Source organism: Malus domestica, chromosome 05 (genome assembly GCF_042453785.1).
Source record: "Malus domestica chromosome 05, GDT2T_hap1".
Lineage (NCBI taxonomy): Eukaryota > Viridiplantae > Streptophyta > Magnoliopsida > Rosales > Rosaceae > Malus > Malus domestica.
The window spans coordinates 11,214,973-11,238,450 of NC_091665.1; the positions used below are offsets into that span (position 1 = coordinate 11,214,973).

Genomic DNA, 23,478 nt, shown 5'->3' on the forward strand with positions numbered 1-23,478 from the left:
TCCAGATACTTTCATTTAATTTTTTAAATAATAACACCAATCTTTATTGCGACAACAAATGCAGACAAATAAACGATATATACAATTTTCCTTTATTTTGTTAAACGAATACAACATGTGCATCCAGTCTCAACATTTCCCAGAGTTCTTGTGGGTTTTAGTTCTTATTTGGTATCGTCTGGGGTTAGATATACAATTTGTTACTTGCTGGAGCACTGTATGGTGGATGTCTTGGTCACAACTGCTCGTGGTATAGAGGAAGATCTCGTAAAATGCCTCGCAGCCTCCTTGTTACCGTGTCATTGCAGCACCTGATTATCACCTTCAGAAATGAAATCACAAATACAAAGCATGCTGTCATTAATTTGAACATATATTTTGGCTATGAACGGTGAAGTTCTGCATGTAACTCCACGAAAGACGGGAATAATCATCCTCGGAACGTCACATTTGCAGCGCCAATTGATTTCCTGATGGCATGGATTATGCTGTCTTTATCAATACATAGTGCAAATTCGATGACAGTTATTCTGGAGCTCAGCCTGATGAGGCTGTATCATATGGAAAAATAAAAGCTTCTGCATTAGGCGTTTAAGGTATACTAAATGATTTCCTCTTGCTTGGTTGAACCAGGTACATTCCGATGTTACTTAATTCAAGTTGGATGTATTTTGGGTTAGTACTTCATCACATAGCTTGAGAAAGACGTTTGCAGAATCATTCGCCGTCAACATCGAAGGATTTGCAGCTGGTACAGTGAACCTCTGAACTTAGACACCCAATTTTGTTCATAGCACCGAAGAAGCTCCAATGCCAATTCCGGTTCACTTTCTTGGCAACCAAGGAAGCGAGAACTGTTGAGGGAAGCGAGGAATCAAGAGGTTATGTACAAACAGCATGTCAAACCAAGCAAGCAAGAACAAAAACGCCAGCGTAGAGAAACTAAAAACCGCATCTAATCAAATATTTGATACAAGTTTTTCCTTTTTTACAAAAGATGAGTGGAAACTGTGCGCTAGATCCTAATTATTAGTTTTCTTTCATCTCAAAACTGAAATTCTGTTTATATGAAGACATTACAATTGCCGAAGAATTACTTGAAATGTACGGAAAGAGCCACAGAGGACTCTCCTCCATCCATATGTTCTCCATAATCACATACAATTGCAAACCAAATTAAACTAAATCCTGTTCCGCAGCCAAATCCTGCGATATCCTCTGCGAATTGTATTGTTTCCCTTTCCAAATAGCCCTGTAGTTCTATAGTTATCTTGTTTGTTTGTTGAAAAGTATACCCTTCTAATGGTTTTTCGTTAGCTGCCAACCCCGCGTCCTGTGAGTCTCTAATAGTTCTTCCAACTCCTAGGTGCATGTTTTTCCTTTCCTTGATAGCTGCATCTATATACATTGATCTTATAAAACAACCCGGGAGGAGGCTCTTACTTTTTTCTAGGAGTACTCTGCATATTCCGGAGGATGGTTTTCAGTTGCTAATTTGGAACACCTCAACTAATGACAATGCCTGCTGTTATAAACCATAGGCAAGGTAGAATTCCCGTCATTCCAAATAGTGAAACACACATAACATGCATTTCTATTTCATCCCTCCTGAGAACCACACAAGCCGGAGCCATTCAATCCACCACACTAGATAAATGCTTTTAGATCGATCATGTCACCAACAGAATAAGCTCTGCAATTAGAGTCCAAAACGCAAGATGGTCTAAATATAAACTTGCAATAGATCTGAGATACAAATAAGCTAAGCAAGTATTAGATATTTAGTTACATACAAATTTCTTTTCCTTGTCGACAGAGGCTAGAAGCTCCTCTTGTTTAAGACGGGCTTCCTCCAGTGCCTAAAAAAAAAAAAACAAACAACAAAAAAACGTATAAGTTTTCCTTTTCTTGCTTCAATTTTAACTGCAATAATAGAATTGAATAATATCAAGACATTACCTTCTTGGCTTCTGTCAGCTCTTGTTCCAAAGCATTGATGCGGTCAAGAGCAGCCTTTAGCTTTTCTTCTTTCTGCGTCTCAACCTTGAAAACCATTCGCACAAAAAGAAATGGATATGATTACATTTATTGTTGTCTTGATTTGGATCTTTGGATCTTTCTTTTTCTGGTATGCACACTTCAATAAAAGAATTCAAGAATATCAAGATGATTACTTGCTTGGTTGAAGACAGCTCTTTTTCCAAGGCACTGAGTCGATTGAGAGCAGCGTTCAGCCTTTCTGCCTCTCTCTCAGTTCCCTTGCAAACCATTGAATCAACATCGTCATATCCCATCGGATACATTCTCGGAGTTAAAAGCTGCACAAGATGAAGCAAATGAGCATATCATATAATAAGGCCCGGCAAGTGCCATGTCCAGAATTTTCTCCCTATGGAGGCAAAGTTGAACTATAATAAGACTAAATATTTCAAAAAAGACAGTTAGAGAGTTAGTGTTAACTGATTGATAAATATGCAAAAAAGATAAAGGGCCCTGCTTACTTCTTCAGGCAAAGAAGAGAGATGGTCTGAGTGCGTTTCAGCCTCTAAAAACGTATCTGAGCAGAAAGAATCCATTCTCTTCATGTGGTAGCATACCAAGAGAAAATAGCAACAAAATCAACATCAGGAAACTGAGAATTTTATAAAATCTGAGACAAGAAGGTTTGAAGATAGGCCATAAACACACAAAAATGAAAAGGCAACTTGAGCCAAGGTCTGAGTACGTTTGTGCAAGCCTTCGCGTCTTCGGGGATTAACTTCTCTTCAGAAACTTTTGTCTCCTCCTCATAGACTTTAGTCTCCTCTTCAGAGACTTTCGTCTCGTCTTCAGATATTTTCTTCTCCTCTTCCAATATTTTCTCCTCCAGATCGCCTGATGATTTGTTGCTTGCGCATTTGGCCTCATGAATACTCTGAACCATCTGCCTCATCAAAATAACAGATTTGGAGATCATTTTTCACATTACAATACAAATTAGGATAAAAAAAAATTCAATTACTTGCTGATAAAGTCAGTTGGTTTACCACTATCCCCAAAGGCTAAGCTGTTATACTGTTGGACAACATATATTTAATTCCAAAACTCTCCCTCACATATGGCCTCTCTCCAACACTAATATTGAAAGGTTGTAATTGCAGGCGTTCAAACTAAGGCTGTTGATTTTCCATTTTCCTAAAAGCTCAAGTTGTTAACGGGTCAAGAATTATTTCATATTCGAACTGTAGAAAATCACCTTGATTATTTCTGTATCGTTCCATGGGCCCTTATCAGAGAGCATGCAACCACCCTTATCAGCACAAGTGCAACTACCACCCAAAAACTCTGGTAGCTCACTGCAGGTTCAACATAACGAAGAGTATTATAACAGGAAGCTTGGTTAGCTCAGACTGAACAAGATACAGACGAAGAAATGTAAAGCAAGACGAAGAAGTGGATAGAAGAAAAAATAGTTTTCCTAGAACGATACTTACGTGGCCTCAATTATTTCAAGCAACTTGCTCTGATATTGATTTCCCAGAACCTGATGCAAAATATCAACAACTTTAGCACCAGTACTAGATAAAAAATTTCACTAGTTTAGAGTGAAGAAGGGATGAAAGCTTACATTGATTTTTGCAGTGGTCTTGGGATCAAGGAAAGATTTGACAGTGTTCCATAAGAGCCTAAATCCAGAACCAGCATTGATGATGAACATACGGTTCAGGGTCTACGTTAAAAAAAAGTTCAATCAGCACCACAGAACATGAAAACTACCTTTCATGACAGGAAAACAATCCAAGAATCTTGTTTCACGCAAAACTTGAAATCATACAGCTTTTTACAGGATACCTCAGGATAATTGTCACCATCAACCTTCTGAAGGCGCTGGATGAGTTCCCTTGCAGATTTATTTAAACTTGTAAGCCCCTGCGGATCAAGTAAACATATAAATATAACCCATCATGTTTGACACCACAATAGTTAGATCTAACAAGAAGATCTCCTTAATAAATGACTTAGAATACAAGTTTCTCCATAGAATAATTGGATATCTCCAATTAATCAATATTAAGAGAGTTTTCACATACCACTCCTTGGACATCAAGAATAGTGGTACTCTGATCGATGTGCTTTTTTGCTGCAACGGAACAGGCAGGGAATTTACAGATAAAGGTCCTCTCAAACTCCCGTACGTGGTACCTTACATACCGGTCCATTGTTGTTGCTTGCATCAGCTTATTAGAATCGACTTGACCCAGTTTCTCAATGTAGACAGGCCGTCCATCCTTATCAACTCCATGATGCCCTTGTGGATAGTATTTCAAGACTTCATCGACTTCCTTGAACTCAAAGTCCTTAGCGAAAAAACAAAAGGAAAAATTTCAGACAAACAATAGCTATTCCAACAAAACCAATCTCCACCGTATTCCAAGTTCAACATAAGCATTGAAAACTACCTCCATAATAGTGTCAGCACCGTATTCCTGCCTCCATTGGAGCATGTCAGACCACATTTGCTTTGTTTTCTCAACATCAAATTTCCGGGCCCTTAAAAATCTGCACCATCATACAACAGTATAACAAACAACCTATTCATAACCGGATATAGCAACTCGGGCATAAAAAATTGTTATGGCCAATCAAAACAGAGAATAGGTAACCTTAGCAACATATGAGTATCGTCATGTTTCGAGGGCAGTAGTTCTTCCGAAAGAAGTTTTTGCCGGAATTCCTGAGCTGCCTTGAGCTCCTCGGCATCAATGTCGTCCTCCATAGGGAAAGACATTACTTTACTGTTCCTTCGACCCTTATTGAAGGAGTTTGTAATCATGTTTGCTGCCTTCTTGAAAGACCCAAGCCTTGTTTTCCTCTCGTCCTCAGAGTTCCCATCTGCACACCGAAGTAATCAAAATAAATTGACCCACAAACACAAATGGGTCTTTCTCTCTCTTTTCCATCTTCTGGTAGACAGTTAATCTTCGCTATATCGTTCCAATTTTATCGGATTTCCGAACAAAATGCAAACAAAATTCACATAGAAAACACAAAATTCATATGAATTGGGAGAAACCAAACCAATATGTTCCTCTGGCAAATCAAATCAATCAAACTAAAACTATGAAATTATGAATATAACCCAAAACAATTTCAACAAAAAGAATATCTTTTTTTAGATTCCATTGTACTATTTTTGGCTAAAGAAGAAAATATCAACTTGTAAAGTAAAAGGTTTATTCTTGAACAATTTTCTCTATAAATATCTAAAGAAAATAGTGACTTTCAGGTTTCAACTCACCCAGCTGCTTTGAGTTTTTTTTATCAAGGACATCAAATCTTGATATTCTTCTGTCAAAAATGTATGGGACTGAAACCAAAAATCTGAATCCATGACCTCCAAACATGGTGGTTGATGGATCCCAAACTGCACTCCTCCCCTCCTCAGCCACAATAAGGAGACCAAGGCATGGAGGAAGGTACATTTTCCTACGTTACAGGTGGTCTGAATGCCACAAGGTGGCGCGTGGATTTCACAGGCCGCTCCTGGCGCATGGAAACGAGATCAAAGCGGCGTCAACGCAGCCCCACGCGCGCGAAATCTGTTGTTCTTTTGTTTTTTGCTATGATCTAGTCGTAAGTTATATTCTTCAAATTATTGTATTTTTATTACATCTTTTGTGATGCATTGTTTCGAATTAGCCAAATTATTACAAGATTTAAATGTCAAAATGGTCCTTGACTCCTTGTGTTATGGTTATATGACTAATTTAGTTTCTATGTTTTTGATTTGGTTAATTTAGTCCATGTTTTTATCTCTGTTAACCAATTAAGGTCATTTCATTCAATCTTTATTAAAAAATTTATAAGAAAAGCTATAAGAGATATAATTATCCTTTTTACTTTACATAAAAATGCGAATTAATGAGAAATAAAACATCCCATTTGAAAAATTATTAAGGTTGTGACATAGAAAAGATAGGAGGTAATGTTAGGGAGGAGGCCGGGCGAGTTGGGTGGAGAATAATTTTTCTTTTAGTTTTTAATTGTATTTCATTTTTAAATATTTTAAATCAAGTAAATATAATATTATAAATAAGTTTATAGTAATTTATAAATTTTTACAGAAATTAGATGGAAATGTCGTTAATTGGCTAATCGAGATCAACTCAAGGACTAAATTGGCCAAATTGAAAACAAATGGACTAAATTGACCTACTGACTAAAACAAATGGACCATTTTACCATTTAAGCCTTATTACAATGATGATGTTGTCATGTGATAATTTGAGACTGTTATTTGAATAGCTAACAACGCTTTTAGATAATTAAATGTGTTATTGATCCAATTTGATAGTAAATCTTAAAAGTGTTTTTGCATCGTAAAGCACGTTTTGGAAGCACATAAATATTAGGCAATACTTTAAATGCTTTCTTAAGAAGCACTAGGATTTCTACGAAATAAATTATGAGAAAAAAAAAAGTACTTCTCATAAAAGCAGTACCAAACAGGCCCTAACAAAATGAGAAATTTAAGTTTTGAACACCAAGATAGTAAAGTAGGACATGTATACCTCTAGTGTTGGACGAAAACAACACGTAAATTCTTAATGTGTCATTTCGTCAAAGAGCTAGTGGGCCATAATCCCCTGACAAGCTATTGTGGATGTCGACAAATGCCAACAACTTTCGAACGAGTCTGTCAACAGATGTCAACATACTCAAGAAAGTCTATCACTAGATACCGACAGCAATGCATGCAAAGACGATGCCAAGGCTCTCAGGCACTTTGTCGAACAACTTATGTGAACGAAGTAGTTACCACCCCGATGAACACTGTGGCCAGTCAACAAGCATTTTACTTAACATGAAATGTCTCATCATAGTATATGCTAAGACCAATTTCAAGGGAGAGACGCAAATTCAAATATTTGGGTTTAATCCCAAAAAATGCAATTCAATGGGGAGACCTAGCCCCAAAAGGTTAGACCTAGTTTGGGAGTGAGGTGCTTAAAAAAAAAGCACTCATGAAAAAAAGTTGTGAGGGTTTTAGGTGTTTGGTAAACTGAAAAAAAAGGCTTATTTTGGAAGCTGCTGTGAGAATAAGCTGAAATCAAAGAAAAAAGCTGAAGCTGCTATTTGCAGCTTTGGAAAACTGGCTTTTTTTCAAAGCACACGGAGCTACAGTGCTTCTTTAATGAAAATACCCACTATTAGACTGTTTTTTTTTTTTTTCCAAAAGCACTTTTATAAAAAAGTTTATCAAACACTCTGTTAATTTATTTCATAGCCGCTTATTCTCACAGCACAGTCACTTATTCTCACAGCAGTTTTTTTTCAAAACACAGCAATACCAAACCAGCCCTTAGGCGTTGGACCCAAACTAAAACCCAACAAATTTTTTGGGGGCCACACACTTTTTAAAAAAACAATGCTGATGATGAACTATATTAGCCGATAGATGGGCCCCAACTGGCAAGGGGACCCAGTTACAAAACGTTAACATTTTATGGGCCTCAATGGCCGTTCGATTTTTGTCCGTTGGTGTTCAACGGTCCAGATTGAAATCCTTTTTTTTTTTTTGCATCTAACGGGTCATGTTTTTTATCAAATCCAACTGTAAAAGTAAAAATCCAACTGTCAAAATAATAAAATAATCTTTTATAGCAGATCCACTTTAAAATAAATTGGTTGATTGGTTGAGTGTTGTGGTTTGTTTGGTTTTGATAAATTTTGTCAGAATTTAGTTTCTTTTAGTTTAAAACATTCGTAAAATTAAATTAAAATTACATTTCTCAAAGCTACAAATAAAAAATCCTTCCCAAAAAAAAAGTAGGATTATAACCACTATTCTAAAAATTCCCACGTAGCGCCGTTTAGGCTTCACCTAAGTGCTAGGCAGATGACCGCTGCACCAATTAACCCCTAGGCATTTGAAAATTAAGAAAGGGGCGCCTAGGCCTGCTTAGGCACCCACCTAGACAACCTAGGCGCTTGCCTAAACCGTGTAGACCACCTAACCACCCGCCTAGCCCGCCCAAACTTGCATAGGTCACAACTCTCACTTATACAAAAATCGATAACTTTCATTTTGCATTTTAATTTTTTCAATAAATTGTAGGAGACTTGTTGAATACTTAGGTGAACATGAATTATATGCTTGTTTCTAATGCTTTCATTATGTTTTAATACTTTACAATCTAAGTCATTCAATTTTGCAGTTTATTACGATATATAATTAATTTACTTAAATTCACCTAGTCCACCTAGGCCCTTGCCTTGGCCCCGCCTAGGTGCTAGTCCGAGGGTCTTTTAGAACCTTGGTTAAAACCATTCCACCACAACTAATACATTTTGGGTCCTTAATTTTAGATCTTGAAGGTTACGTGACATTCACTTTTCAAAGACCTAAATTGTGTCTTTTTGTGAACCTAAATATTTAGGTTTAGGTTCAAGGGTTGGGGCTGGTCTAAGAAGAGACTAGAAGAGAGCTAATCATAGAGAATGTTCACACTTATGAGACACAAGTCAAAAATTAAAATTAATTTCCAAAACAAATTTGTCATTATTTGGATATATTAAGACTTACCTTGGAAATTGAAGATTGTCGACGAAGAAAGTAATGGAAAAAAGGAAACAAGAATTGGGATGTGGGGAAGAGAAAGTTTTGGAGTTTGTAGGATAGAAAGGTTTGGAGTTTGGGGGAGAAGAAAATGAGGGGGTTTGGGGAAAAAGATGAGGAAGAGATTAATGAGGAGAAAAGAGTGGATTTGGATTTTTTAAGAATCCTAGTGAACCCTTTGCACAACGAAGTATTTGTCACCTAAAGTTTGCATTTACTTGTTGGCTTAAATGTCTCACTAACCATTTCAAACACTTTGCACGACGAAGACTATTGTTCGTCATGCAAGAACCACACTGCGACGAAGCTTTCCCTCATGCAAGAAAAGGTTTGTCACACGATAAATTGCCGCCAAATCTTCATTTTATTTCATTTCCCCCCACATATTGGGCGACGCATTATCCAGTTCATCGTGCAAAATCCTCTTGCACGACGAATATCTTTGTCGCCTAAAGTTTTCAATTTTTTTTTTGCCGGGACGATTGCGCACAACAATGGCCTTATTGTATTGTGCGACGAAAACTACTTCAACACCTAGAGTTTTGTCGCGCAAGTAGTTTTTCTACTAATGTAGCTTGAAACTTGGGTATTACACTTGCATATTGGACTAGAATTCGTATAGCGTATGTTTACCTCATGCCCTGTGAGATATAGTTATATTATTGACCCTAATATTTAACTTAAATTATGCCATCAATATGGTACTTGATATCTTTACTTTAGCATGTTTACTGAGAAAAATATATATGTTAAACAAGAGAACTGCAAGATCTTTTGTGACTCACGTAGCTAGTAGCATTTTTATCAACATAACCTGTAATTTATTGTGAGATTATCTCTTAATTTAACTAAAAGGAAGATATTAATTAAGTAGATGAAGAATGAGGAATTACAGTTTCTTCTCTGGAACCTTCATGCCATTCTAGTACCGTTTACTAGTTTGGATTCAAACGTATGCGAATACTATTTGTGTGTGTATTGACAGGCTCTTACCCTGCATGCAAACGAATCTATTCTATATATCCATTTGCAATTGCTCCACGCAAACTCTAACCTAAACATAAAGATAAACCCTAACCTAAATATGTATTGTATGTACTATTTGAATATTTATATTCAAATCCCTAATATATACAAGATGAAACCCTAATTAAAAGAACTCAAAAATTACTGTGTGTAATTCAACGTCCAGAAGATCACAGATATACATAAACATCGATCAAAATATATATCCATTTAAGTATTAGATGAAGATCATGTCAAATATTAATTGGATTGTCGTAATTACCAGGTTTAAGGTTTTGGTCAACATCAGCTCCAGACATAGTGCCACACGGGATTGATCAAGTGTTTGAGACCGCCAAGGGGTAGTAGATCCGTCAAGCACTTGTGTATATATATCACAAGGTGCTCAAAACTAGCCCCCCTCGGGGGATATACCTCTACCTATAACGTAATTGTACACCAAAACAAAACACAGATTAAAAAACTACAAAAATCAAAACAATTGTGTCATTAATATGCATTCAAATCATTTAGAATGAAACTAAGCACGCATGAAAATCATTTAGAATGAAACTAACATGATCGTTACTGAAAGAAAAAAAGGGTAATTAACCATGGAGGTTGAAGATTTTGAGGATTAATCTAAAGCAAGAATTCGAGAATATGAGAGAATTAATACCGTTTGACAAGAATGTAGGGGGTTAAGTGGGGCTAACAACTTCAGTGATGGAGCACTACGTACACCCCCACATTCATGGTCAGAGTTCGACTATCGCCCTTCCCCGCCCTTGTTCCTGCTTTAGACCTTCTTTGTATCCCCCCCCCGAAAAAAAAAGGGAAATGTAGAGGGTAAGAGATCAACGTGGTAGGCATATATATGATCCGGATTAATCTCTGAAGTTGTACGGCCAGAGAGGAGCAATGAGGATAACATGACTGATATAGAAAAGAAAGAGTTAAACAAGAATGGAGCTTTTTTGTTTCATTTTTCCATTGACATGTGGTCTCTTCTCTGTGCCATGCATTTGCATGCCCGCTTTGGGTTTCTGTTGGCAAAGAAAGAGAGCATGCGAAATGCAAGCCACCCCATTCAATCTCATTCTTTAGCTTTCCACGCTAGCTAGTTAACCAACTTTTTACAAATGGAAACTGCATCTCCCTATTTCCACGCAAAATTACTATAAATTCCCTCTAATTTTATCAAAAAAAATGTCAATTGTGACCATATTAACTGACTACGTGACATGGAATGTGTTAACTTTTGATCTGCACTTAGTGCTGTAACTGTTTGACCGTAGGAACCTTTCACCTGCTCTCCCGCTCTCCCATGATCCTCAGAAAAAGAAAAGTTTAATTCTTTGAGTATCTTGTACCATATGCCTGTAAATCGATAAAAATAAAACGCCTTCTTCTTCCTTTCATGTAATAAGAATTTCCAAGAAAAAAAATCTTCAACTTTAAGTTTTTAATTTAATTTCGGCCATGGACAACAAAGAAACTAAGAGCACTCATGTTATATCGATCTAAACAGGGCCGGTCCTGAGTTTTTGGGTGCCCAGTGCGAAAACTCAAAATGTGCCATTTTTTAATATGGAAACATATGCTTAAAAAAAAATATTTAACAAGAGCTGGAACCTAGTCGAAGCTGGGGGGGCTAGACCCTCATGTGCAAATTATATTACTTGAGAAAATATACAACGGGGGGACATAATACCTAAACACCGACAATAAAAAATACAATCATATATAACCACTCCTAGCAAAGCTCCTTGAAATTTCAACCTTTAAGAAATTGTCTTCTGGCATTTTTTGAAGCAAAATCATCAATTATATCATCATTCTCCATGTCTTCAATCTCATCATTTTCAATGTATAAGATTGCTAATCCATTTAGCCTATCTTGAGTCATAGTGGCTAATATGGCTTGTCTTCATGTTCCACCGGCACCAACGATGATTGTGTGGCACTCATCATCTGCATAGCTTGTCTTGTTCCATTTATTGGTGTGCAGTCCTCCTCCCGTGCCATTAGAGTAACTAGATCTATAGTTGTGATCATAACCGGCCATTATTCAACCCAAAGTTTTAAACTATATGATTTACTTGGATCTCTAGGACTTCTTTCACACCTGCAACATTTGAAGCTTCTTTTTGTTTATATAGAAGGTACAATTATTTTTACCTTTATATCACATATGCTTCTCTCTTTCTAATGCATTCCAAGATTCCTTTCAGGTTCTTCTATTGCGAAAATAGTTGAAAGAATCATATTCCCACCAATCCGTGGATTTCGACCTTCATCATCTTCCCTTCCATTGACTGAAATATTTTCTTCCGTTAAGGAATTGAGTATTGAGAGAAAAGAAAAGGGAGTTAGGGTGGGACTGGGACGGCAGGATAGTGGGGGAAATGGGGAACAAAGGGGGTTAGGGAATCAGTAAAGGGTGAATGTATTTGTTGGAAGTTAGGGTTAATGGGACCGAGTGGTCCCTGTTATGATTTTTTAATGCCCAAAACTTGGGCCCTTTTTTCATCTTTTGTCAAACTTGGGCTTTGCCCTCCAGCCTCTTAGGCTCTGGTTATATTTTTTTTTTTTTTAATACCTAGTTACTTCGGTTTTTTTTTTTTTTTTTTTGTGCTTCTTTCATTTTTGGGCTTTGGACAGTTGCCCTGGTGGCACTAGGCCTGGGCCAGGCCTGGATCTGAACTCCAAAAGTTCGGAGCATGTTATTCTTCATATCAATTGCTCACGTCAGAGACTGATTCTATTGATAAGTCAGATGGGTGGAGGGGTGGGAGGGGTGGGAGGGGGAAGGGGTGGAGGGGTAGAGGGGGGACTTTATGAACCAAAAGATTCCTATAATTTAGAGAAGGATAATGCTAGGGAGACCAAAATTTTAAACCAAATTGTGTAAACCAAATTAATGATGTAGTTGTTGATGATTAGATTATTAATTAAATGTCGATTAACATGTTATTTCTTATTAATGATACATAATTTGTTTTGCAAATCTAATTTAAAAATTTAGTCTCCTATCAATATCCTTTAGAGAAAATAGTTTTACAGTTACACAATTTTCCTTGGATCTCGAGAAGAATCAAATACAACATTACAATTGAGGGAGGAGAGAGAGGAGGCAACGGGAAAGGCTAAAAACCTACAAACTAGGGTTTATGCGTAAAACGTATAAAGATGTTTATAGATGCATATTTTAATTTAATATTTGCTGAAGTTTAGAACCACACTACTGTTAGCTCATTATGAGACTAATCACACTTCCTCTCTTTTAGTGTATATAATATCGTTTGTTAAAACATAAAAAATAAAGGGCAAAAGACTGTTTACTACCCTCATGTTTCGTGGTTTTCAACATTTAGTACATCAATTTTTTTTCATCCCAGAGTCATACCTAAAGTGTAAATTTTGGGACAGTCTCATACATCCGTTAGTCAAACTGTTAAGTTTCCAGTTAAGTGATGATGTGGCGCCCATGTGAACAATAACTGAGCGCCACGTGGGTCCACGTGGATTTTTTTTTAGGGGTTCAAAAAAACATTTTCCCGCCAACGTTTTCCCCACAACCATGTACCTACATTTTTTCCCGCCAAAAGTTTTTGAAAAAAAAATCATCTACTTTTTTTTTTCTTCTTCTTCTTCCTCGAGGGGACGAATTGGGTTCCTGATTGTTTTTTTTTTTTCTTCCTCCTCCTCCTCCTCCTCCTTCTTCTTCTGGGTTTTAGGGGTGGGTTTTCTTCTTCTTTTTCCTCCGAATCTGGGTTGCAGATTCGGGTTTTTTTTTTTCCTTTTTCCTTCTTCTTATTCTTCTTCTTCTTCTTCCTTCTTATTCTTCTTCCTCTGAATCTGGGTTGCAGATTCAGTTTTTTTTTAATTTTTTTTCCTTTTTCCTTCTTCTTCTACTTCTTCTTCCTCCGAATCTGGGTTGCATATTTCGTTTTTTTTCTTTTCTTCTTCCTTCGAATCTGGGGAAGATGAAGGTTTTTTTTTTTTTTTCCTTCTTCTTCTTCTTCTTCTGGGTTGCAGTTTCAGTTGTTTTTTTCTTTTTTCTCTTCTTCCTCTTCCTTTTTCTTTTTCTTCTTCTAGGTTTTTCTTTTTGTTCTTCTTCTGGGTTGGCGTTGAGGAGGTCGAGGGAACGGACGACGGGGGAAGAGGAGGGAGGGAGAGGTTGGCGCTGTCGGACTCAAACACCGGAGGGTTCAGGTGTGCGTGGTGAGATTGGTGTCGGAAATGGCGGAGCTTGATAAAATTGGGTGGTGGGTGTCTTGATAAAATTAGGGGATGAAATGGGTTCTGCTGTGTGGGTATCAGGGAAAGGAAGGGTGTCGGTGGGTAGGGGTGAAAAGGATGGAGGAGTGGAGACGTGGAAGGGGTGGGGGGTGGGGAAGACGAAGGGGAACTGGGAGGGTGGGATTTGGGGAAGACAAAGGGGTGAGTGATGGGAGGGTGGGATTTGGGGAAAACGTTGGAGTTGAAAAAATCCAAACCTTGATTGCAGTCAATAGCCCAAATGTCAAAGCCGCTTGAATTTCCTAAAAAAAATGGTAAATCTATGAATCAAAATGGAGAGAGAGGCAGAGAGAGGGATGGGAAATTACTCGGTGGTGGAGGTGATCAGTGATGTGGGCAGAGAGGACGTGGACGGCGGAGGTGCAGATGACGAGGTAGGAGAAAAAACCCCAAATGTCGGCCTCCCTCTTCTATCCTCCCTCAATAACAAGCTTTATGTATCGACCCAGATCAAAAATTCCATAACCATGGGGATTTTTTCAGCTCTAAAGTTGGTCAAAGCCACAAACCCATTTTCAAAGAATTAAAGGTATGGAAATGGAGCATCATTCCAATTGAGCATCATTCCAATCCATTTTCAAAGAATTAAAGGTCTGGAAATGGAGGCGTACCATGTGGGTCCCTGCATCGCGGATCTGGAACTCGTACTCGTACTGGGTTTTCATTTCTGAGTGAGATGGAGCGAGTTGAGGAGGACAGATGGGGTTGGGTTTTTTGGGAAGGAGAAAAGGCTTGGTGGTAGGGTGGGTATCAGGGAAGGGGAAGGGTGTCGGTGGGTGAGGGGTGGAGGCGATGAAGGGATGTCGGGTGGGGAAGACGAATGGGTAGTGGGTTTTTTTTTATTTTTTTATTTTTTATTTTTAAATATATATATATATTTTTTTTTTAATTTCCACATAGATGACACGTGGTGCCTAGTCATTGTCCACCTGGACGCCACGTCACAGTTAACGGGAGACTTAACAGTTTGACTAACGGATGTATGAGACTGTCCCAAAATTTACACTTTAGGTATGACTCTGGGATGAAAAAAACTTGATGTACTAAATGTTGAAAATCACGAAACATGAGGGTAGTAAACAATCTTTTGCCCAAAAATAAAATATTTGCTAAAGTTTAATAAAAATCAATCATTCTATGCATGCTTATCAATTATTGTTGCTAAGTCTGTATGTATGAATAGTTGCTTTAAGTTTTGATGTGCAAAGTTCTATAGAATGAAAGCGTTCTACGGTCCATCTGGGTTGCAATGCTGGAGTCGGAAATTTTTCACCAGTGGGCAAGCTTAAAGACTTCAATCTTCATACATAAAGAAACTTGACCCTGTATTTTTCATAGTATCATCTAGCTTAATAAAATTTTCACAAGGGAGCCAAGAATTTTCGTTATTAAACAAATACGTATTAAAATTCAAATGAATTTTGTTTGTACCATACTTGACCAATCCCGAAACTACTGAGCACCGATCAACGTTATACCGTCAAGGACCCAAAAGAGCTTCCCTCCAATAAGGAGGCCAATCACAGCGCGACACGTGTCGACATTAGAAGCCAATCATAGCGCGACACGTGTTAACATCAGAAGCCAATCACAACACGACACGTGTCAATGTCAGATTGAAACTAGAAACTCTCTTCTATAAATAGAGATCATTCTCTCACAATATTTCCTAATGTCATTTGTACTAAATCATTCACTAGTACTCACTAAAGGAGAGCTTGAACCTATGTACTTGTGTAAACCTTTCACAATTAATGAGAACTCCTATACTCTGTGGACGTAACCAATCTGGGTGAACCACGTACATCTTGTGTTTGCTTCCCTGTCTCTATCCATTTACATACTTATCCACACTAGTGACCGAAGCAGTCTAGCAAAGGTCACAAACTTAACATTTTCTGTTGTACCAAAGTCCTCACTGATTTTGTGCATCAACATTTGGCGTCGTCTGTGGGAACGACACTTATTCGCACTCTCTTCAGCTTTGCCAAGCTTGTTTCCACCATTCATACACTCTCTTTTAACCAGACATCCCTCTCCAACATAGGGAGCGAAGGAAGCCACAGTACACAGAATGACACCCATCTTGCACCTAATGCAAAGCAACGAAATAAGGAAGGAAAGAGGGTTGCTCTTCAAGCTAAAGTCGATGAACTAGAAGCCTAGAACAACAAGATATCAATGAAGAATGAGGTCCTCCAGGAGCAGTATGAGAAGCTCTTTGAGACGCTCCACGAAACTAGGCGAACTCAAACACGAGAGCTCGTTGCCCCTGTAGACATCAACCATCATCTGGGTGCCTCCCAACACGGAGGGTCACCTCTTTTCGACATGGGTATCCTGATGAGGAGTGAGCTAATCATCAAAACATTGATCAACATAAGACTTCTCTCAACCCAGATGCTTCGACCTGAAGTAGAAGAAGTGGAGGAAGACACCTCCTTGCAGAAGGGTTGGAAGGATCGAAAGCTGTTTATCGTGACTGCCGAGATTTCTTAAAGCAACGTCGAGAGAATCCCCTCCACATATGCTCGAAGATCAATGACCCAAAAGTTTCCGAAAGACTCGGTCCCCTCCCACGGCCCAGGTCAGCTGCCAATCTAGGGAAGGAACGACAGGTCCCAGAGGAACATGAAGGTATAGGGGACTTTGAGGTATTCCGACAGACTTGCCCTAGAAGTTAGTACGGCGAGTCCAAGAAAAAATCACACGCCCTTGCTCAAACTTTCCTACTTCTAAGAGGTGATGGAGACTTACGAAAGAAAATTCTAGTGGTACATGACTCCACTTAGGACCCCCTTGTCCTACGGCTCATTGAGGAAGTAAACAAGTTGAAGGCCTAACGTCAGGCTGAGATACCTGACTGGAACCAACCCAGGCCTGGCCCTCTCACAAGAAGGATCATCGACACCTCCTTCAAGAGAAGACAAAACAAAAGCTTAGTTTACAACTCTATACTAGAAGGGAGGATCCAATTGAACACATTAACCTCCTTAAGTCCACTATGGCATATCGGATGCACATCGACAAAGAGCGATGTCTTCTCTTCCCTTCCACCCTCTCTGACGGAGCTCTAAACTGGTATTGCCGTCTTCGACCTGAGACAGTAGACTCATTTGAGGAATTGAGGAAACTGTTTATCTTTTAACACATCTTCCAGATTGATCACTTGCATTATGCAGATGACTTGTACACTATTCACTAGAAGCCGGACGAGTCACTACGAGAGTATGCCGGTCGCTTCAGCCATGAGCATTCTTACCGCGCTAAGGCAGATGACAAGACCACCCTCAAGGCCTTCACAACAGGCCTACATGATTGTTTCTTCAAGTACATGATCAATGCCAACACTTGGAAGACTTACTCTGAGGTGATGGCACATGCTTACAACCACGCATCCGCCGAAGCAAGGACATACCAAGGGAACCCCTATATGGTTAACCCCTATCAACAAATGGGAAGTGGAAGTCAAGTTCTACTAAGTGAGGAGATATTGGCCATTTAGACACCCATTGCATCATCTCCTACCTCATTTAACTACTCACTAAGTCACCAAACGTATTTGTCTCTTAGTAAGAGGAATGATTTTTACACTCAGCAAGCCCATTACAACAAGAGGGATAAAAGTTCGTATCAAGACAACCAGGGTTGAACGTACCGTCAACTATTATGACTATGGGGCTAAGCCTCACTTTTTCAAAGTGGAGGACTAGGTACTGAAGGAAATGCTATTATAAGAAGGCATACACATTACAAATGTTTTGACTCTTAACCGCTTGAGATCTTTTATCACATAAGCCATTCGGCAAATATTTAAAGAAGTGAGAATTCAGACAACTTCTTCTGAGTCTTTTACGTTCCTAGTACTGGAACACTTGGTCTACGCTGACCTACCCTTATACTCTAACTCAGAGCTTCAACATGCGTACTTTGACACAAAGTATGTGATACTAAGTGTTACAACCAACATGGTTCACATATCAAAAGCATGGATCCCTTCATGCATAGCAAAACATTCATAAGCATCACTCACATCAATCAACATAAACATTATACATTCCAACACATTCATACATAAACATCATACATTCCAACATATCCATACATAAGCCAACTGTGCTTCGAAAGGGTTCAACATACTTTGTGTCTTCAACACTTGCTACAATGTGCCTCAACACCTTGCACTTATTCTCACCAACCAAGTGATGAAATATGAAGAAGGAACTTATCTTCATGCCACCAACCAGGTGATGAAATGTACAACCCGTACTCTCTTTCATGCCATCAACCATGTGATGAAATATACAACCCGTACTCTAATATCATTTGGCAACTTGCCACTCATGCCACCAACCAGGTGAAGAAGGAACTCATCTTTATGCCACTAACCAGGTGATGAAATGTACAACCCGTACTCTCCTTCATGCCACCAACCAGGTGATGAAATGTACAACCCATACTTTAATATCATTTGGCAACTTGCCACTCATGCCACCAACCAGGTGAAGAAGGAATTCATCTTCGTGCCACCAACCAGGTGATGAAAGGTACAACCCGTACTCTCCGTCATGCCACCAACCAGGTGATGAAATGTACAACCCGTACTCTAATATCATTTGGCAACTTGCCACTCATGCCACCAACCAGGTGAAGAAGGAACTCATCTTCATGCCATTAACCAGGTGATGAAATGTACAACCCGTACTCTCCTTCATACCACCAACCAGGTGATGAAATGTACAACCAGTACTCTAATATCATTTGGTAACTTGCCACTCATGCCACGAACCAGGTGAAGAAGGAACTCATCTTCATGCCACCAACCAGGTGATGAAATGTACAACCTGTACTCTCCTTCATGCCACCAACCAGGTGATGAAATGTACAACCCGTACTCTAATATCATTTGGCAACTTGCCATTCATGCCATCGACTAGGTGAAGAAGGAACTCATCCTTGTGTCACTAACCGGGTGATGAAATATGATGAAGGAACTCACATTCGTACCACCAACCAAGTGATGAAAGCAACTCACCATTCATTCTACCTACCAGAAGACGAGTGGTACAACTTGTACATGTGAACTTCTAACATTCACAAATAATCAAAAAACCCTCAAGCTTGACAACTCAACTAGGGGAGCACTTATGCCCAACAAGAGTTATAGTCACCAACAAAGTCTTATTGCAAGCCAACAACAACTTCAGTGCATGGCGTACGAAGATCAAACTATTCAGCCTTCTTGCATCTGCTTCAGACATTTCCCATTTGTAACAATGCAAACACTACAACTCGTAGAAAGCTTCACACTCTTAATCAAGACAGTGTGAAGCAAAACCAATTTATGGTGCCAATAAGAGCTTCATCGAAGGAGTTCAACCACAATTCTCAAAAACTTCACACACTCTTGATCAAGACAGTGTGAAGCAAAACCAATTTATAATGCCAACAAAAGCTTCATCAATGGAGGGCAACCACAATTCTCAAAAGCTTTACACACTCTTGATCAAGACAGTGTAAAGCAAAACCAATTTATGGTGCCAACAATTCTCAAAAGCTTCACACATTCTTGATCAAGACAGTGTGAAGCAAAACCAATTTATGGTGCCAACAAGAGCTTCATCAAAGGAGTTCAACCACAATTATCAAAAGCTTCATACATTCTTGATCAAGACAGTGTGAAGCAAAACCAATTTATGGTGCCAACAAGAGCTTCATCAATGGAGGGCAACCACAATTCTCAAAAGCTTCACACACTCTTAATCAAGACTGTGTGAAGCAAAACCAATTTATGGTGCTAACAAAAGCTTCATCAAAGGAGTTCAACCACAATTCTTAAAAGCTTCACACACTCTTGATCAAGACAGTGTGAAGCAAAACCAATTTATGGTGCCAACAAGAACTTCATCAATGGAGGGTAACCACAATTCTCAAAAACTTCACACACTCTTGATCAAGACAGTGTGAAGCAAAACCAATTTATGGTGCCAACAAAAGCTTCATTAAATGAGTTCAACCACAATTCTCAAAAGCTTCACACACTCTTGATCAAGACAGTGTGAAGCAAAACCAATTTATAGTGCCAACAAGAGCTTCGTCAATGAAGGGCAACCATAATTCTCAAAAGCTTCACACACTCTTGATCAAGATAGTGTGAAGCAAAATCAATTTATGGTGCCGAAAAACGCTTCATTAATGGAGGGTGACTACAATTCTCAAACCTTCGAGGCAAATTCAAGACTGTTTGAAGCAAATTCAATTTATATGGTTCATCCAAACCTTCGACTACTACAAGGTGTGGATTGCATCACAATCTCTTGCTCAACAGTGTGGAAGCAAAATTTGTATATGTTGTCTCTCCCACATTTTCAAATTTCTAGTTTCCCAAAAAATAAAAAATAAAAAAAAATCAATGAATGACAACTACAAATTCTCAAAAGCTTCACACTATCTTGATCAAGATAGTGTGAAGCAAAATCAATTCATGGTACCCAACAAAGCTTCACCACAAAAGCTTCATCAATGGAGGACAACTACAAATTCTCAAAAGCTTCACACTATCTTGATCAAGATAGTGTGAAGCAAAATCAATTCATGGTACCTAACAAAAGCTTCAACTACAAAGCTTTACCTACAAAGCTTCAACTCCAAAGCTTCACCTACAAAAGCTTCACTCACAATAGCTTCACCTACAAAAGCTTCACCCATAAAAGCTTCACCCACCATAAAAGCTTCACTTACAATAGCTTCTCCTACAAAAGCTTCACCCATAAAAGCTTCACCCACCACAAAAGCTTCACCCACAAAAGCTTCCCCCACCACAAAAACTTCACCCACCCACAAAAGCTTCACCCACAAAAGCTTCCCTCACAACAAAAGCTTCACCTACAAAGCTTCAACACAAAAGCTTCACCTACAAAAGCTTCACACTATCTTGATCAAGATAGTGTGAAGCAAAATCAATTCATGGTACCCAACAAAGCTTCAACCTCAAAGCTTCACCTACAAAGCTTCACCTATAAAGCTTTATATATATATTTTCGGAAATTCGAAAATTCAAAAATTAAAAAAAAAAAAAAAATTGCCTAGGCCTCATCTTCTTTGGGCCTAACAACTTTCATAATAAATGGTGAAGTTTTGGGCTACCACTTAGAAAGGAAAATGGTGAAGTTTTGTTACTTTGGAAACTTGGCTACTAGCAAGACACCTCCTTCATCAACTCCCTCGACCGGAGACTTGGGGGATTCCTACCATGTGCTACTACACCTTGATACTTAGAAGTCTCACGACCACTCATTGACTTGGATTTTTCAAGTCTCCAAACGAGAAGTTTTCCTCACTCGGGAAATTAAGGGAGCACTACCTCAACCTACATGCTTCACTCACAAAGCTTCAATAAAAGGAAAAATTCAAAGAACTTAGTTAAGAAGGCCTTGATGTATTTAACACAATACATTGAAATGAAGCAAAGCTTGTTTATTGATATCTCTGATAAGTTACAAATATGTACATAGACAAGAATTAAAATAAACAAACAAGAGGGAGCCTTCACAAAGGTTGCTCATGAGAAGTCTCAGTAGTCGGCAGAGCCCCAGAAAAAGAGGAGGCACCAGAGGGTGATTATTCGGAGCCTCAGTACTAGGCAGAACCCCAGAAGGAGGAAGCACTGAAGGTTGATCATTTGGAGCTTCATTACGCGGTACAGCCCTAGAAGACGAAGGCAATAAATGCCTTTGGAACAAACCTCTAAACCTCTGATGATCAAGTAAAATCTGACCATCAGATTCCTGCAGCTGGTCGAGCTTCCTCTTTATGTTTGTAGCATAGTCATGTGCAAGCCTGTGCAACTGTTTGTTCTCATGCTTGAGCCCTTTAATCTCCTGTTTGAGACTTATCACTTCAGCCGCCAATGATTCAACTTGGCGGGTTCGAGCAAATAGGCGTTGGGCCATATTAGACACAGAAGATGCACACTGAACACTGAGAGCCAGAGAATCCTTAACAGCCAACTTATCAAACCGTTTGGAAAATAGTCTGTTATCTTTAGGAGTGAGAAGGTTCCTGGCCACCACCGCAGCGGTCATATCATTCTTCATCATAGAGTCCCCAATGGTAAGAAGACCAGTAGGGGATAAGAAGGATGGGCGCCATATGTTGTCTTGAGAAGGCATGGCTGCCTCTTCACCAAAGTTTAAGTCAAAACGATGGTCGGATGGGCCAGACATTCTCAGAAATGATGAAGGAGAAATGAGGTGCAATAAATCTCTGAAGTAAGAGGAAAATTCCTACAAGCAATAACTCTCTGAATGTACTTCTTGAACACAATTGGTGCCCTTATAAAAGAAAGGGCAACAGGGCAGTTGGTTCAAAAATCGAAGAGGCACCACTTTCCGGATTCCAAGGAGGCACCACTTTCCACACGCAACATCAGCTCCTCGTGTACCACAAATAACTTTGCCAGATAACTTTGCCAAAGATCTTTGACAAAGTTTAGACATATAAATTTTAAAGGTTCAGCTACCCTACTATTACCCACAAGGGTAAAGAAACAACACCACTGCTTGATAACTAGAAAGTCCTTATGTGTGTTAACCTCCGTGCTCAGTGGCAAGGCAGACTAGCAAAAATGCCCAACCTTTACTCACATTCGAGAAAACACTCCCAACAAGATTGCTTGCTCAAAAATCGAAGAGGCACCGCTCTCCGAATCTCGAGAGCCAGACTCCCAATAGGATTACTTGCTCAAAAATTGAAGAGGCACCGCCCTCTGAATCTCGAGAGCCAGACTCCTAACATGTTACTTTCTCAAAAATTGAAGAGACACCGCTCTCCAAATCTCAAGAGCCAGACTTCGAACAAGATTTCTTTCTCAAAAATCGAAGAGACACCATTCTCCGAATCTCGAGAGCTAGATCTCCGACAGGATTGTTTGTTTGAAAACCGAAGAGGCACCGCTCTCAGAACTTCGAGAGCCAGATTTCCTTGGATAAAGCTTGTTTGCATTCTTCAAACGCAACATCAGCTTTCCAGATACCATAGACCACTTTTTCAAAGTGCTCTGACAAAGTTAAAACACATGAAGCTTGCAGCTCCCACTACATTGCTATAACCAAGAAGGGTAAATGAATAACACTACTACTTGTTAGGGAGACTCCTATATACGTCGACCTCAATCATCCACAGCCAGGCAGACCTGCAAATAAAAAAAAATGCTCAACTTTTCTTCACATCCGTGAGGGCACTCTTAGCAAATTCTCTCGAAATACTCAATTTCTTTTCCTCTCGATAATACCTCTGCAAACAAGCCATACCAAAGCAAGAGTATCTCATATCATCAGGGTTAAAAGCAAGAGTATCCCATATCATGCTTTTTCCCTGTTTTTTCCTTTGGCCTTGTTCTTACCTGCAAGACAATAAGAAAGAGAGCAATCAGTCAGCACTTGGAATCAAGCTTTTAGTCAGGAACTGACTGCCTAGAACTCCTTGCCTGATTACTTACCTGACATTGCTCTCGAGTACTCATCTTCAACATCTTATGCTTCTAGAGAAGATACCACATCTGCTTGAGG

At 39.0% G+C, this 23,478-nt stretch overlaps 1 protein-coding gene across 4 annotated transcripts; it reads right to left on the minus strand.

Annotated features, from left to right (window-relative positions):
- Positions 1-934: 934 nt before the first annotated feature.
- LOC103448420 (phosphatidylinositol/phosphatidylcholine transfer protein SFH10-like) lies at positions 935-10,440 on the minus strand. Of its 4 annotated transcripts, XM_008387686.4 has the most exons (15): positions 10,284-10,440; positions 9,888-10,045; positions 4,644-4,872; positions 4,440-4,539; positions 4,071-4,337; positions 3,832-3,909; positions 3,608-3,709; positions 3,474-3,523; positions 3,236-3,335; positions 2,726-2,923; positions 2,502-2,579; positions 2,175-2,318; positions 1,960-2,043; positions 1,794-1,859; positions 935-1,693 (listed from the first exon to the last, which is right to left on the minus strand). In XM_008387686.4, exons 2-15 carry the CDS (start codon positions 9,922-9,924, stop codon positions 1,676-1,678), a joined length of 1,551 nt encoding a protein of 516 aa, XP_008385908.1. In that variant the 5' UTR covers positions 9,925-10,045; positions 10,284-10,440; the 3' UTR covers positions 935-1,675. The 4 variants fall into 4 exon arrangements, 3 of the variants coding, with proteins under 3 accessions (XP_008385908.1, XP_008385906.1, XP_017191467.1); XR_011581221.1 differs by lacking the exons at positions 9,888-10,045; positions 10,284-10,440 and adding an exon at positions 5,279-5,748 and having other exon boundaries at positions 2,689-2,923; XM_008387684.4 differs by lacking the exons at positions 9,888-10,045; positions 10,284-10,440 and adding an exon at positions 5,279-5,748.
- Between the last annotated feature and the right edge of the window lie 13,038 nt (positions 10,441-23,478).